Source organism: Mauremys reevesii, linkage group 5 (assembly GCF_016161935.1).
Source record: "Mauremys reevesii isolate NIE-2019 linkage group 5, ASM1616193v1, whole genome shotgun sequence".
Taxonomy (NCBI): domain Eukaryota; kingdom Metazoa; phylum Chordata; order Testudines; family Geoemydidae; genus Mauremys; species Mauremys reevesii.
Window position 1 is genome coordinate 104,905,981 of NC_052627.1, and position 17,705 is coordinate 104,923,685.

Here is a 17,705-nt window from a genome sequence, read left to right on the forward strand (position 1 = left end):
GTATGTAACTGCATTGTAGCTCTTGCTCTTTCTTGAATGTTTCGGTGAAAATTGGTTTTGATTTTGCCAAACTATGTCTTTAAAAATTGCTCTCCGCTCATCTACATTAAACGCAGCTGCAACAGGGAAAATTCTAATGAAATAGGTATGGAATGTAATTGGCATGCACTGTGTATTTATGGATGGTAACAGCTATATATGTACATAGTGTTTACTGGAAGCTTGTGATGAATGAGCATGTTGTATGATATGTACATGGGACCTAGCCTCTTTCAAAGCTTAATTTAATGTGCACCTTTAGGAGATGTCTCTTTATGTGAATACGTTATGATGAAGTTTCATTGATCATATGCTGTTTCTCAAATCATACATCATACCCTATGACTTATCTACAGCCTTGTAAAAAATTTTCTCTGAATAATGAATAGTGAATGAAGCAAGGGCTCCGGAGAAGCCTCTTGTGTTTATGTAATCACTTTGCAATCCACAGAGTAGTACAAGATGCTACAATGATTGTAAGAAAAAGTTATAAGAAAAAATTGTTTGGTACTTGAAAAATACAGCATGGTTGTGTAATTCAAGACATTGTAATGTGTCCATAGAGAGGGTTAAAGTTACGCCTGCGGCCTTAACTCTAGCATTTCTTGATTCTTGAATGCTTTGCTGTGAATCCTTAATGCTCTCATAGCACATTTTTGTTAGTATACATTTATAAATTAGCATATCTCAGGACCACTTTTTAGAAATGAGCTCTCTTTTCTTTGAAAAGTCTGTTCTGCTCATAGTTGGAAGTGAATATTTTAAATGCTTTTATGTGCTGCAGACCTCTAGTATGTGAGAGGCAATGATTTGGAAGAAAGGGAGCTGGTTATAGATAAGGCTAAAGTAGTGCTTGTTGGCAGGGGGGAAGCATTTAGAGAAATAATATGCCATTTATTGAGGGTGGAGACACTCCACATCTTTCCATCAAAATGGTTCATATCCACAGGATCCTCCTGAGTTAATTATTGCTCTAGACTAGCAGAAGTAGCCATTGTTGCCCTGCACCATGTGCAACTGGGAAGGAGATTATAAGGTCCACACGGTGACTATAGCAGTGGTCACCTATGCATTTGTCATTTCCATGTTATCCTAATCAGAACTCATTAAAATAGTCTTCTCCTGACATTATATTTGGAAGGGCCAGCTGGTACAGAATACAGCTTCCCCTTTTTGAAGAGAAATGTGTGGCTTTGAAAAAAGACACCTGGCTTTTTTATTTGCTGCTTATTGACAGACTGCTTGCTTGTCTTAAACCCAGTTTAAACATAAAATTAGTTGTGAGATTCCTGCAGTTAGTATTTAAATTTGAGCACTTTGTGACCAGCAGCAGGGCTTTATCGTTTGAGGGGGCCAGTCTTTGGCATTTGTTAGTGGCATCCCATCAAAGCTAGTCTTTTGACTTTCAAAGTGTGATGCAAGGTGCATTTATTTTGTTTATCATTTGACTGTTGATTTTACCAGTGACACATCTAATTTTTGTTAATATTTGTAATGGAAGTGCCTAGATAACATAAGTACCTTGGACATTAGTAAGTGTGGTTCCAACTTCAGGAAGGGCAGTATGCCTAACAGCTTCAGACTTCTGCATTGAGCTAGCTACTCCTTTCTGAATATTCACCCATTTCATAAGCTACAATATAGGTGCTTTGAGTCTATTGAAGCAGTTTGACTTAAGACTTTAAGTTCCTCCTTTGTTTAACAGACCAGTAGCCCATTTTAGCCCAGATTCTTGGAGACTTTTTATGAAAGTAAACATGGAATTTGCAAGGCTTACCTTTGTCTAGAAGAGGTTTATCTTAAATACCTAGTATATTTAAACTTACAAAGGCACCTTATAGACTAACAAACGTATTGGATCATGAGCCTTCATGGGTGAATACATGCATCCGACAAAGTGGGTATTCACCAACGAAAGCTCATGCTCCAATATGTTTGTTAGTCTATAAGGTGCCACAGAACTCGTTGCCGCTTTTACAGATCCAGACTAACACTGCTACCTCTCTGATATTTAAACTTACAAGAAGATCTGAAACTTAGGTCTGTATAACCACATATCACTTCAACTAATGTCAGAAGAAAGCTGGCAAACCATGTGTAGTTTCTGCTTCGTTGTGCCTACGTAGGGTGTTCATCTGTCAACATTGTAAAATGATGCATATAGTGTTATAAATTGTAAACACTGAATTGATATCAAATAATAATATGCAGGAAAGTGAAACACTAGTAAAATGTTCCTTTATTTCCCATGGTTTTTTATAGGTTCCATCTAATAGATGTTTCAGCAATACGTTGCTGCTTTCTTTAACATGAGAAGTAACTTTGACCTTCTTACATTTGGTTCAGAGAGAGAATTCCAGAGACTTAAATTAACTTTTAAAAAAAAAAATCTTCTTGGTTAATCAGACAATTTAACAGCATAATCCACAAAGGGCACTTAGTTATATAAGTATCAGAGGGGTAGCCGTGTTAGTCTGGATCTGTAAAAGCAGCAAATAGTCTTGTGGCACCTTATAGACTATCAGACGTATTGGAGCATGAGCTTTCGTGGGTGAATACCCACTTTGTCGGATGCAAGTGGGTATTCACCCACGAAAGCTCATGCTCCAGTATGTCTGTTAGTCTATAAGGTGCTACAGGACTCTTTGTAGTTATATAAGGTGAGGGGTCTCTGGCCTTATTTAGACATACATTATAGTAATTTTTTACTTTTGTTAAACACTGTTTTCCTCTCTTAAGCAAAACTGTTAATTTCAGCCCTCTTTAGTATGAGGGCTCTTTGGGGGATCTTTCAATAGCTAATACTGACATCTTTCAGTCATACCAGCAGGGGTTGCTATAGTTTCCTATTCTGAGAATATTTCATTGGATCACTAGCAACTGGCCTGAAATTCTGCTGTTATAATTTCCTATTTTAATTAAACCTTCCCATAATTAGGGGTTATTTCAATTTTTTAAATGAAATTTATGTTAAAGTAAAATTGAGTTGTAAATGAATGGGCAGCATTAAATATTTTCTGTAGTTCAGAAACTAGATACCGTGGTGCTATAGAAATGCACAAAATATGTTCTTCCAGCATTCATTCAGATTGATTGAGAATAGTTCAGTGATTTTGAGTTCAGATGGAATTAAAAAAAAATAATTAAAATAAACTCTTAAAATATTGGACTGGGTTCTCTCTGGTTTTTGAACATCCATGTTTATACTGTAAAGGTGTTTGTTCTCATTAGGTACAATGAAGCAAATCTTCCATATAATTGCATTAGTGAAACGTGACATTAAAGCTTAATTGGCTTATTTAAAATATCTTGCACATCAATTTCTTTTAGATTGTGAAAATTGAAAAGGTCATGAGTGCAGTTTAATATTCCTGGGTGAGAGATTTCAATTTTAGTAAAATTTATAGAGAATTAATTAGGAAACATGACTAAAAGAAAAAGGGTGTTGAATGCAAATAAGGTTGTTACCTCAATTTCTGTATTCTAATGAACATGTATCATGGACTGTTGTGGAAATCCCTTTGGAAGTTCTGCAAGCACCCAGATTCATTTTAAAAGTAAAAATGATATCTGCTGTTTTATAGCTGGAAATAATTTAGTTGCCATGCAAAGTTTTTAAAATAAAGTGAGTCTCTTCATGACTTTTTATTCTTACCAACTTTTGCTTTGTAGGAGATTGATGAAGCCTGTAAGAGGATAAAGCGTGAAATTGATGATTTGGGTCCTGAAGTGGGTGACATCAAAATCATTCCATTATATTCCACACTTCCCCCACAGCAACAACAGAGGATTTTTGAACCTCCTCCTCCTAAAAAACCAAGTGGAGCAATAGGAAGAAAGGTAATTGTATCAGAAAATGTTTGTACCTTAGTGTGCCGTTTACTATCTAACTGGTTATAGTAGTGGGGGGATTAAATATAGTGAGTTTCCGTTGTTAATATCAAATGTATTCGGACAGCAACAAATAGAAAGCTAGGTCTCAACTCTTATTTTGAAGCAGTCTTGAGCAATGTAATCAAATGTTTCTTAGGTTAAGGACTTACAGGGATGCTGTCAAATTAAATATTACATTTGCTTTGATATGCACTGGCTTTCAGTTTATTTCCGGGTGCAGTTCAAGGCAAAGACTTCCACCTACAAAGCCCTGAATTGTTGAATGTTAACGCTCTGAATCAAATGGGACCTGGCTATCAGAAAATACTTTGCTCATGGAATACCATGATAATTCAAATAATCTGAAACAGGGTCTGACAAAATCCTTATTTTAAATGCGGTGGGTGGCCAGTTAAGGGATCTTGAATGTGGAATTTGGTCTCAGCAGAATCCTTATCTGTTGATCTTCAAGGGATGCTGTAAGGCAAGATCTCTTGATTTTTGTTTTTTCTAGTCTTTTAAGAATTCAATGGGTTAAGATAAACAATCAAAAAATAATAATAATGGAAGTCAGAAGCCATTTTTTCCTTCTCTGGGAAATACCCTGAATTGAGATCCCCTTTCCTTTATTGTAACAACTCCTTTGGCCTAATGGGGTTACCATAAAACTGAAAAATTACATGTTGCGACCTGAGATTGGTAGTTTTGGTGCATCTGGATATAAATGACAGAAGAAGTCACTTCATTCATTCATTCATTCATTCATGCCCATCACCCCAACCGGGGTATGGGCCGCCAACTACAGATCTCCAGAGTCTTCTATCCTGGGCCATTCGCTCTAGCTGGTTCCAGGTATAGCCCATTTTTTGCTATCAACCTGAAGGTCGCGTCGCCAGGTATTTCTTGGGCGGCCTCTTTTCCGCTTGCCTTGGGGGTTCCACTGCAGTGCCTGTCTGGTGATGTTGGTTGGCTGCTTGCGTAGTGTATGTCCTATCCAGCCCCACCTTCTCCTTCTAGGTTTTTATAATCTATGTGAAAAATTAAGGTAACGTAAATATTGGACCCTACACTGTCTATATTAAATTGTAACAAAGTTGAACAGAAGATTTTGAAGGTCAAAGCTGAATCATTGTATGTGCTCTAGGCAGGGTTTGTTCCTTGATTATTGCCTTTTCAGTGCAGTACAGTGCATGTAGAATACTAGTGACAACTTCTTGTGCTCTGGATGAATAAATCACTTATTAAATCTAGTGAAATGCTCCTTTTTTCCTATTGAAGTTGATTGCAGAAAGCATACAATCTGAAATCATGAACCTAATGCAGCAACAAGATTGTATTAATAAATGACTTGAATGAATGAAATTGCTTTTCAGTGATGAACAAGTGATAGCATTGTATTTCATTAAATTTTCCTTTATGTCTGGTTTTCTTGATAAGTGCATAACAGATACACAGCTTTCAGCATCCCTTGCTGACAAAACCAGTGCTAGTGTTCAACAATGCACTCTAACCTTACCAAGTATTGTGTTACAAGGATTGCTAGACTGGAAAAGTATAAATTGTGGGCAAAATCAGTCATAAAAACATGCATGCAATGGCTTCTAATCTAAAGTATCTAAGTAAAAATGGTGCCTGTTCTCTCTCTCTTCTGATTTGTATTTGGTTGCTTTAGTGACCGAAATGTTTACTATTTTTCTCCTGCAGAGCCAATATATTTTCTCCTGCAGAGCCAAAAGCTTTATTCTCTTCTGGTTTATGTGTTATTAACTTGTTAAATAAATTCTGATTTCTGGATCTTTATTAGTGGCCAAAATACTCAACCCAGAGTGCAGCCTGATTTTCAGATCTCAGGTTGTTGGGAGTTAAAATGTCCACATGAAAGGTGATTTTGTGAATTTTAGCTGTGTGGATGGAACAAGGGCCAGAACTTGGATTATGGCATAGCATCTTGTATGAAAGTTATTGGTACAGCCAGTATTGGTGTACTTACCCTTCATATAGCTTTTTTTAGATAATCATACTTTTAAGATATTTTTTCAAAGTATAAACCATATATGCCAAGTTTTCTATTAACCCAAGATTAGATAAACAAGAAGCGATGCTGCTTCGATGCCATCATGTTATACTTTTCCAAGTGTTGTATTGATGTCTAATTACTCTGTTTAAAATCCTTTAAATTAGAATCAAATTTTTAAGGCTGTAAAATTTAAAAACAAGTGATTTAGGAGTCCACATCACTTTTCAAACTGAGTTTGGGCCCCTAAGTTACTTCGTTGGCAATTTTTAAAAAAAACCCTACAATTCCTAGTGGTTGCAAAGCAAATAAACACAATAATTGTCATGATAACTCCAGTTCCTCTAAAATTTAGATTTTGCAGGCACATTTCAAAAGGTTTGGTATCATTAATTAAGCATTTCATTATAGAAAGAAGGAATCTGACTCTATTACACAAGCATAATATCTTAATTCAGGTATATTAAATATATTTTAAATTCAGGTCTGACAGTTGTATGGCTTATTTCTTTAACAGGCCTAACATTTAGCAAAGCTGTAGTCAAACTGGAGAGAGACTAAACTGTTGTATCCCTTGGTGTAACCCTAGAGAAAATCAGTAAATATCTTTGTTGTAGGCCCCCCACTGGTGGCATAAACACAAAGTACAGACCCGTTACTTGTTTTTATATTTTTTAATAAAGGGTGATTAGATCTATTCCCTTGCAGTTACTGAATAAACTGTTACCTGCCGTATGGGCAAGGAGAAGCATGTTTTCCTTCAGATCAGTATGCCAGAGAACTGCTGCCGTATGTGCTATTCATGCTGTCTCATGGAAGGTGGGGGTGCTGGAATAATTTTTATAGTGGTGGTGCTGAGAGCCATTGAACCAAATTGTAAACCCTGTTTATAATGGAATCCATTTCAAGCCAGCCGCACCTTCAGCACCCCTAGTTCCAGCACCTATAATGGAAGGATACTTTGCATTTCCTATTAGTTGATTGCTTTTCATTGATTAAATATATATTAAAAACAGAATGTTTTTATAACACATTTGGAATAAATGAAAAGAGAACTCTGGTCATGTATCATGAAATTGTACTTTTGTCAATTAACCTATATAAATAGAGCACACCAGAATTGAAATCCCAAGTTGTTTTATTGTCATAAACAGTTTCAAATTCAGTGAAGGCACTGGGTAAAGCCATTGTATATAGAAATACAATTTTTAATCTAATAGTCAAATAAATAACTAAATTAAACAAGTATCTAAAAAGAAAATTATGTGAAGCAAATTGTTAAATAGGTAGTTAAATATCAAGTTAATAGAACCACTTTGTAATTACAAAACCAGGTACATTGTTAAATAGTCATAACTTATATTTTGTGTAATTGAACACCGATTTATTTTTTTAATTTCAAAACAATTTTTCATGTTTTAACTTCCATTTTGGTTTTAAGTGTCGGATTTTTCCAAAGGCTTTTACATACTTAAAAAAGCGGTTAAGCAGGTATGCTTATTTAGTTTCAAGTGACATTTACAATAGAAACTTACAATGGGTTTGGCCTATTGAAGGTTTGGACAGTGCAAATTTTTTTCACTTGATATACTGAGTGGCATCTTTGGAGATTGTGCCGGATCTATTACTGGATCTATGTGGACTGAGCACATAGGAGCAAGGTGACCCCATACAATTTTCAGCAGCATAAGTGCCTTAATTGGCAATAGGCTCTTCAGGGGAATATTAAATGTTATGGGTGGAGCCAACGGCTTCCACTCCCAGTTGGGACTTTCGGAATGTGGGCACGGATGCCAGGCACATCTGCAGAGCTAAAAATGTTATGCATGTTAGGCTCATATAAAAATGTATTTATAATAAATAATTAAGTATCTCATAGCAAGCTGGATCAGGGTGTGTATGTAGTTTATGGACATGGATTAATTTAACTCTTTAACATAGACACTAGTTTAATTTACATTTTAAATGATTAATAGAATTAATGTGAAAATGAATCAAGCTGTTCTCTTACAGTTTTAATTTGTTCAAGTATTTATGGCTTATTTATGGCGTTTATTTAAGTGGTGAGTTTGAACTGATGACATCTGGATGAATGTATTAATTTTTGTTTGAACCGTTCTGTATAACGTACTGTTTCTTGTTTGAGTTTGATACAATTCCAGTTCAGTACAGAAATATTTTTCAACCTCTGTATTATTTTAACTGTGTAGCAGCTTTTAGAGTGTGGGCTTGCATAGAAATCTTCTTGCTGGGGTAATGAGTAGCAAAACAGTTAGGGGAAGGGAGCTGGGGGACTGTACCCTGTCACTGACTTTGTCTTTATGTGGGACAAATATTGTTTGCCTCAAGTTCCTAATCCATCAAATGTAGATATTTACCATTATAAAATACTTTGCAATTCACAGGTGAAAGGCATGTTTAAATTCCCTTGGTGTTACGCTAGAGAAGTTCTAGAGATGTTACTTTTGTAGTTAAACAAGTAAAAAAAACTCCCGTAGAAGAACAACTTTTAACTTCATTTATTTACAGTCACTGTAGTTCAGTGACAACTTAATGCTTTGTGGTGGAGTGTGTTCCACTTAATTCTTATACACACAAGTATAATTTAAGTGAATGGAATCTTGTCATGGAAATCAGTTTGATTTAACACAAGTTGGACTTTAAATGTCCAACTGTTTTATTGCAGTAATTTTAAAAATATGACCTGTGGTGACTGTTTTTAAAATTGAGTAATTACACATGGACATTTCTGGATTTTACTTACCAAGATCTTAATTCAGGGTTCTGTGATTGTTAATAGAGGATTTCATTACCACCCATAGGAGGGAAAGAAATGCAGAAAATATTCAGAACCCTGAATTCAGATCTTGACTGGGGAAAAGCTTCATATTTGTACCCTCTGTAGTACATTGTGTAACACATGATTACAGTTCTAGTTAACTAGTTTTCACTGATTTTATACATTTTTGAATCCTTCAGGTAACATTCATTTTAATAGATTTGGACCTGCAATGTGTGAAACAGAGGTGTAAAGCCATGATTAACATCAGTATGAAGTATTAGCTCTTTGAACTTTATTTTTAAACTAGCATGTTTTGTAACTTTATTGAGTTTTCAGTGGAGAAAATAAGGGAGAGAGGGGAGTTCTTAGTGGACAAAATCAGGGCTTTCTCATCAGCAGAATGCCAGTTTATAGGTTCCTGTGAGATTTATTCTTGTTTGTGACTGTGTCCTAGGTCACAGCTCTAAATGGTGGTTAACGTAGTGCAACTGAGAATTTGCTCTCAAGATTTCAAAAAGTTAGTGTGGATACTGAATTGCTGCTCTCATCATAGCTGCATGTATTATTGCATGTTTCAGTTGTTTATATTTACTATAGTATCTGTATCTTGATGTACAAATTTTTTCTTTTTTTTTCCCCAACAGGTTGTCGTATCCACTAATATTGCTGAAACATCATTAACAATAGATGGTGTTGTGTTTGTGATTGATCCTGGATTTGCTAAGCAAAAGGTAAATGTCTTAACCTAAATTGCTTCTTGCTTAATTAGGGCAGAAAATGTTTGGGAACCTGTCTTGCACATATGTCTTTAATTTCTACAAATATTGTTTAATGTCTTTTGTAAAAAATAAATCTCATCTTGTGAGGGGAAGATTAGGCCTTTGGTGTTCTGGCTGTGAATGTCTCTATTTTTGCCTGACCAACTGAAAACAGGAACAGAGACTTCCATGTTTTCTTTTCCCTGACCTTCCTTTCCCTGTTTTGTAATGTCACCAATAGCAGTGCAGGATTTTGTTTCTGCAGCTCTTACATAAAATGTTTTTCTTTACCATATGGCTCAGCAACAGCCAAATGTTTGCTTCTATTGTGTTTTATTTGTGAGGGAGCAGGGGTGTTGGTCAGAGGTTTTGGGGTTTTTTTGCACAGGTGCCCAGGACAGGTATGGGGTGAAGGAGCAGCAGCACAGGTTCAGTCTCTGTAGAAAGGGGGTGTGAAAGATGTGGGCTGACCAAGTGGACAAATAGTTGTGCAACAGAGTTCAGGGCCCGTTTGTAGGGGCTGAAAGTGCAGCGGTGGTAGCACATTCACCTACCAAAGGAAAGCTTTGCCTTGTTGCTTTCTACAGGAAACTCAGGACATTTGAAGGAAAATTAGTGTCCAGTCCTACTCAATCGAAAGGAAAATTACTGTTGTGTGTTGACTTCAGAGATGAGGAGCAACAGAAGAGGTCTAACTTGCATTATAGACTTGCTCCAACCCTCTCCTTTTAATTATTCATGCTTTTCTGAAATTCTTGGGCTAGAATGGTGGTCTTAGTCTCAAGTCCAGAAATGATTTTTTGAAAGTTTGAGCAAATGCAGTTCATCCATTATTGAGATTTCCACATGTTTTAAGAAAAATCATGAAGATCCCATTGGTGCAGTCAAATATCGTACATGCATAACTAAAAAATGGTTGGATTGATTATTTGATTTCCGCCTGTTTTTGCAGACTGAGATTTAAGCAAAAGCTGTGTTTGAAAAAATAGGGCAAGTTTTAAGTTGCGTATCCAAATATTTTCACTTGTATACAGTAGGACTGTGTTTGTGGCTTATTAATCTAAATTTATAGCAGTCGAAAACACTGGAGTATTGTGAAGTGCTTAATTTTTTATTTTTTTTAAATCAATCTAAATCATGAGGGTGCCTTACAATCTGGCCCAGAGTTTGTCTTCTCAGTTCTTTGAGAGAGGTGGCTTTGGCAATGTCTCACTGTGTGCAGGAGGCATCAGCCCATACAGAACTAGATCATAAAATTGAAGATCCATTGGCATTTTTTCAAATTTAAAAAATAATTCCATGCAAAAACAACCCTTGTTTTGATGCAACATTAAGGTAGAGAAATTCATCACTAAAATTCAGCAAATTCAGTATTCAAGTGAAAAGATAAAATTCTACTACTACTACAAATACCTAACTCTTCATCATTAGCTCTCAAAGCACTTTACAAAGATCCAACTTACAGATGGGAAATAAGGAGGTAAAGTGACTTACCTAAGGTCACACAGCAGGACAGTGGCTGAGCCAGGAATAGAACCCAGGCCTCCTGAGTACTAGTCTAATGCTCTAGTGTGTAAGCCACACTGTCTCCGTAGTTTACTTCTACTTCTTCAAAATATAGTCTCTTGAGAGCCTTAAAAATCACTGTGAAATAAACTAGAGCCAAGACTAATTTATAATATAACCTTATATGTAAGTTGTAGTAATTTTTGTCTTGATTATTTTTTAGTCTTGATCTACAAAACAAACTAGCTTTGAAGAAAACACGTTCAAGTAGTTTAATATTATATTTGTGAATGTTTAAAGCTATTGAGTTGAGGAATATATATATTTTATTTAGATCAATTCACAGCTAGAGCAGCTTAGATCTTGGGGCCTTCTCTTTAGATGTCCATACCTTTATAACACAAAAGTTCAGTAAACGCCCTAACATAGATTTTAAACAAAAATTCAAGCAAGTCTGCAGACTACATGTATCTAGTGTAAGGAAAGTTGTTTAATTTCCAGTTTGTATTTTGTACTACATGACAGATTACTTACGTTTTAAAATAGGCTTGCTTTATGTCATCAGCACAGTTTTACAAGTTTTTGATTTCCTGACCCCTCAGTACTTGATTAGCCAACCTTATAATTACATTGAGGCTACCTGTTTTTGCATGGAATTATTTGAGCACCAGTAGTGTGTTTAGCGCTATATAGAACAAATGGGAGACATTAGTCCTGCCAGGAGAATCTTATAAGCTAAACATACACACACATATCAAAAGTGAACAGGGAGCCTAGCTGGAAAAGATGTTAACAAATGAGTTGAAAAGTAAACATTTCTTAGTTTAGAGGGGCAAATGTATTTGAAGCTTTCCATTACCAATCCAGTTGTTTTCTGTAGCCAGAAAGTTTCTCTGACATTAATGAATGCACATAATCTAATATTTAGAAGCAGTGTTTGAAAATTTAGACTAACATCTTTTTATTTCCTGCATAGCATTTTTACATGTGTGTGCACGTTACTCACTTTTCTTTTCCCTGCTTCGGACTCCACTATTACATAGGTATACAATCCTCGTATTAGAGTTGAATCTCTATTGGTGACAGCGATCAGCAAAGCATCTGCTCAGCAGAGAGCTGGCCGTGCTGGTCGTACTAGGCCAGGCAAGTGCTTCAGGCTTTATACGGAGAAGGCATACAAAACTGAAATGCAGGTAAGATTACTTGAATGCAGAATCTCAAAAATTGCTTTACCATACAAGAAACCTGAAACAACTCCCCGCCCCTCCCAAAACTTGGTAACTCCACCCATCACAAAAACAAAAAGTGGAACAAAGTACAACTCCTCCACAACCCACAGACTTTAAAAAGAAAGTGCTCAAAGAAAACATATTACCTCACCCACCGTGTCTCACTTTTACTAGATATTGCCAGGGTGTTTAAGGTTAATGGAAAGGCGGGAGAATTAAAAGCAAAGTGGAAAACAAACTTGTTTTTTTTTTTGTTTGTTTTTTTTTTGTGGGGGCCAGGACAACACCTACCCTGAAATTCTGAGATCCAACTTGGGATCTGTGGTGTTACAGCTGAAAAAACTTGGTATAGATGACTTGGTGCACTTTGATTTTATGGACCCACCAGGTATGAATTTGATATCAGGTTTGTTTAGAATTATAGCTTGTGTATGTACTTTTGCAAGTAGTTTACTTTCTGTTACTCTAGAACATTTTAATTTTAGTTGATATTGTGTAAGTAGAGACTAATAAAATGAACTAGCATTCTATCTGCCAGTTGTATTTTAACTATTTTGTCATTATCCATAATCAGCTTTCTCCAGGTTATCCTGTTTTTTAGTGCTCACACCCTTTTGTTACCTCCTCTCCCCCCCCCCAAGCCCAATAACAAAACAAACAAAACACAACTCATCTTTCTGTCATTGCTTGCATGAGTGCTTTCTTTTTTATTTAAGCAAGGCGTTCCACAACATGCCCCCTGTTTGGAGAGGATAAGGCAAAATCAAATCATCTGTGTTAGAAAACCTATTAGTTTAGTTAATGAGGTTTTTTTACTTAACACCTTGATTACACAATCTGATTGCACATCAATTAACAATCCCATGTAAATAAAATTGGCCAGTACTTTTAAAGTTTAATGCACACTTTGGCATATTGAAGCATAAAATGAAAGTTCTAGCTCAATTGTGAATTCAATTTTTGTAAACCTTGAAAAATTTAAAAGAAGCCAGTTCATGTTGCTACTTAAATATATCAGGCTGGATGCTGATTTTTAAAAAGATATATGGCAGTATTTTTAAGTCCCTGTTAAGCATTGGAATACAGTCATACAAATAAGTCAGAATCCTTGTTCCCGTGCAGGAGATGTGCATAATGGTAAATAGTATTACTTTATCTGTATACATTCATCTGGAGGAATAGAGGACAAGGATAGCATTTTTGTAGGACCAGAGGACATTTATTGAGACTGCAGGCATTTAATGTTCTTTTTTTAATTTTATTTTATTTTATTTTATTTTATTTTAAAACTCTGGCCTAAAATAGTTTGGTATTCAAAAAGTGACTTTGGACTTACTTTGTATGAAACTAAAGGAAGGGGAAGACATGTCAGCGCACTTGGTATAATAAAATATATCCATGTCACTAAATATTTGACACTCTTCATACCACTTGTGTCTGGATTCTGAAACGTGCTTTTTAAAAACAAAACTCAGCCTGCAGATTTATTCGCAATAAAAATTGAGTTTCTTGTTGGTGAAGATGGCAAACTTTTACTAACATAATTTTTGCGAAAGAATGACAAAACTATCACGAAATAGGGTGGAGATGTAATATTTAATTTTGAGCATTCTTAATTAGTAGGGTGGCCAGATAACAAGTGTAAAAAATTGGGATGGGGGTGGGGGAGTAATAGGTGCCTATATAAGAAAAAGCCCTAAAAAATGAGACTATCCCTATAAAATTGGGACATCTGGGCACCCTATTAAATTAGTAAAGCAATAGTTAAACCATGCCGTCTGACACAGCCTTTTTGCAAGTTATAGCAAATATAGAGCTTCTTGCCGTGTCTCATTTGTATGGACCTGTTTGCGTGCACTTTCTCTCTGTAGACCCAGAAAAACTTTCATTTAAAAAAAAAAAGCACACATTTTCAAATGCACCAAGTTAAAGAGAGAATAGTAAGAATTAAACTTAGGCTTTCTAGTAGTAAAATTTTTGAAGTTCATTACAGTTAAAACCCAGATGTCATGATAAACTTGTAGCCATCTTTAATAGGGTAAATTAGCTCACTTAAAAAAAGGCTTTGAATCTTGTGTAGAAATCTGATATCAGACTTTGAGTATTTTGTGATTCATTGGTTGCTAGATCTCTATAATTGCATTTGATGACCACTTGTGTTCTGAATTTGGTCCACTACAGAAAGAAAAATGATATTGTGTACAATAGTTTGTACTTTGTCACACTGTTGCTTACTAAAGGCAGCTTGACTAATAGAGTGTTTTTCTTTCAGCTCCTGAAACTTTGATGAGAGCCCTAGAGCTTTTGAATTATCTAGCTGCTTTAAATGATGATGGAGACCTGACTGAATTGGGATCCATGATGGCTGAATTTCCACTGGATCCACAGCTGGCTAAAATGGTTATTGCAAGTTGTGACTACAACTGTTCTAATGAGATCCTATCTATTACTGCCATGTTGTCAGGTAATAGCAGGGGGAGGGAAAAAGATGCCAAACAAAGCCCAGCTCTCCAGTTTGAGAAAACATTTTAGTTTTCCAACATCCGTACATATAAATTATTACAAACATGCCTTTTAATAAAGCTAGAATTGTGCCTTTCGAAGCTTATTGTATAGAATTATTCGTAGTGGGTTAAAATTTAGAAATGAAATTAACACTTACTAAAGCATGCACTATGCATGACATGGTGAAACAAGAATTTGACTTCCTAGATTGTAGCTAAAATATCTTGATTTTTTTTTTAATCTGGAAGAATTCTAGGCCATTGGAACAGAAATGTCTATTGCTTTGCTTAGTATGGAAGAATTCCAGGCCATTGGAACAGAAATGTCTATGAGGATTGTTGTCCATTTCTGTTGAGGACTAGGAGTATCAATTCAGCCACTTTATTTTTAACATCCCCAATCTAATTTGTGGTATTCCTTTACATAATTCGTAAACCCAACTCTTCACAAAGTGATCTGATTTTTAAAAAATTAATTACTAACCTTAAACTCAGATAAATACTACATAAATTTCCCAAGTTTTCAAAGTAAAAGGGAAACTCAAAAAGGGTAGTGACATATTCCAAAAATGGAAAAGAAAATTTCATTCTATAATACATTTAATGGATATGTCTGCGCAGCCATATTTTGCTGCTGCAAAACATGAATGTTAGTATGCCGTAGCAGAGCTGCTTGTCAAGAAATGTGTCTTCTGCGGGGGAAAAAGCAAGAAGTCAAGTGGGTTCCATGTTTAAATCCCCAGTTATATAGAATGATTGACTTTATGCTCAGTCTTAACAAGATGGCAGCAAGTTTTAGTCCATTGTGGTGATGAGGATATTAATATTGGTTCTTACCGTTTACAGACTTGTTTACAATACAATTTTACTTCTAATCCTTCTTGAAATGGTTCAAGCTTAATGTAGATGATTAGAAAAATGTTTTGGCTAAGTGTAAAATCTTGCTTTAGTTTAGTCTTGCAGCATATTAATGATGTGAAAGTTTTGTAAGAACAAGCTAAAATGTTTGCAGCGTTTTTTGACTGTTCAGACTCAGAGCAGATGGGCAGGGCAGAATCTAATCATTTTTAACTAAATTATAGCCTTATTTGCGGAGGTGGTGGTAGGTTGGTGCCTGCCTTTTCTGTCACTTTTTCCTTTCCCCTTCCTACCCACCCCAAAAGTTATATTAAAGTGAAAGTGTAAGGCAAATAAACTTTTGAAATTAATATCTTGCCTTTTGTTTTCTACTGAGTATGTTATGGTTATCTAGATGAATAGTACACAGCAATCTGGGGTCTAACTCTACAGGGCACTAGCATGTCACACACTTAACTGTCTGTGTGGTCCCTGCTACCATACAATAGGGGACATTCACCTGCTGCTATTTCAAAGCTGAGGGCACCCTATGAAACTTCTAGTGGGAGATAGTGGGGGTCCACGCAGACAGTTAGCGTGTGGCATGTAGTGCACTGTAGATTTACACCCCAGCTTGTTGTGCACTATCTGTTTGTCCAGACAAGATGCCTTTTTTTCTTCTATATATATTTCTGCCCTCCAAGCCTACATTTAAAAATATCACCACCATCTATTAGGATAAATAGTAATATATAGAAAGCTGGCCGCTTAGGATGGTCTCTTTCTTGGATGTAGTTAAACTACTGTTTGTTAAAAACAAAAATCGTTCTACAAGGCAAACAGCTGGGCTGGTGATGACATGTTGCAGAAAGCACCTGTAGGAGCTGTCCAGAATCCATTCAGAGATTAGCTGTTTGGATTAAATGGAAGAACTAAATCCCAAAAAGGAGGAAGGGATAGCCAAATTATTGAACACAATAGCAAATAAGTTAAACCTTCATTCAATAAATTCCTTTTACAAAAGGCTGTTTTGAGGAGTGTGAAGGCTTATTTAAACTAGGTAAAGCGAAGGCATTCCATATTATTCATCCTTAACTCACTGTTTTGAATACTTTGTAGCACTTGCTAAATTGCAGGCTTATGGAGATCTCTGCCACATCTAGGAAAAACAGTGAGTCAATGAAGTGACAGCATAATTAAGAATTTGTTTTTATTAGCTCAAGTTAGACTTACCTTTTTAATTTTTTTTATTTCCTTGATTTTCAAATATGGGACTTTAAAGATGTGGGGTTGTGGAAGAAACATCTTCATTTACATTGTATTTGATCCTTTGGTCTTTCAGATTTGTTACCATGTGAATTGAAGAGTAGGGTTCTTCCACTAACATTGCTGTTACAATGTCCACCTTTTATTGGAATTTCATGCAGTATTCAACTTGTGCAGTATAGCTGGTATTTAAATGTAGCATTTTCTACCTTTTATGAGAGAGAAAAATCAAAAGGTCCTTGTCTGTGTTACAGACAAATGATATCTAGAATAGCGTTTCTAATTAGGTTTGTGGGCTTTAGTTGTGAAAGTGCAAAACGTCCCAAGTGACTGGAAAAATAAAGAACATAGGCCTTCAAGGCTCTCCTTTCAGCATGTTTCACAGCATTAAATTAACTTAAAACACCTACAAAACCTTATGATGCTGTCTACTTAAAGAAAAACCAAACTCTGTGGGTTTTTTAAATGAGGTGAAGACCTTGTATAACAACTTTCAACCGCATGCATTAAAATTAATGTTGCAAACCTATCAAAATGGGGTGGCTGCTTATAAAATGTTGACAGACCATAGAACTAAGTGATGCTGCAGTAAATATTTGTGCACTTAAATTGTCCATTTGTCTGTTAGATTTTTGGCACTTAATTTCTGGTTTTGAATTAAAAGTCAAAGCATGCTTTAGGGATAAAATCATGTGTATAAGAGAAACTGAGGATAGGCAGAATTCATCAACTTCAGAGTGGGAGTTTTATTTCAAATAGTGCCAAAGGGCGGTTAACCTTCCACCACTACCGCTACCATCATGACCTTGGACTTCTTGATACTTTCTCATTCACAAGTTTCTGTGCACCAGTGCTGATAGCAATACCTACTGGAGGTGACAGAATACATGTAAGGTT

At 35.8% G+C, this 17,705-nt stretch overlaps 1 protein-coding gene across 1 annotated transcript in view; it reads left to right on the forward strand.

Annotated features, from left to right (window-relative positions):
* Positions 1 to 17,705, forward strand: part of DHX15 (DEAH-box helicase 15) — a 61,289-nt gene that overhangs the window by 31,116 nt on the left and 12,468 nt on the right. The window contains exons 6-10 of the mRNA XM_039539841.1: positions 3,712 to 3,879; positions 9,353 to 9,439; positions 12,016 to 12,165; positions 12,481 to 12,589; positions 14,474 to 14,665. Coding sequence (XP_039395775.1) covers positions 3,712 to 3,879; positions 9,353 to 9,439; positions 12,016 to 12,165; positions 12,481 to 12,589; positions 14,474 to 14,665 — 706 coding nt within the window. The remainder of the gene's footprint in view (positions 1 to 3,711; positions 3,880 to 9,352; positions 9,440 to 12,015; positions 12,166 to 12,480; positions 12,590 to 14,473; positions 14,666 to 17,705) is intronic.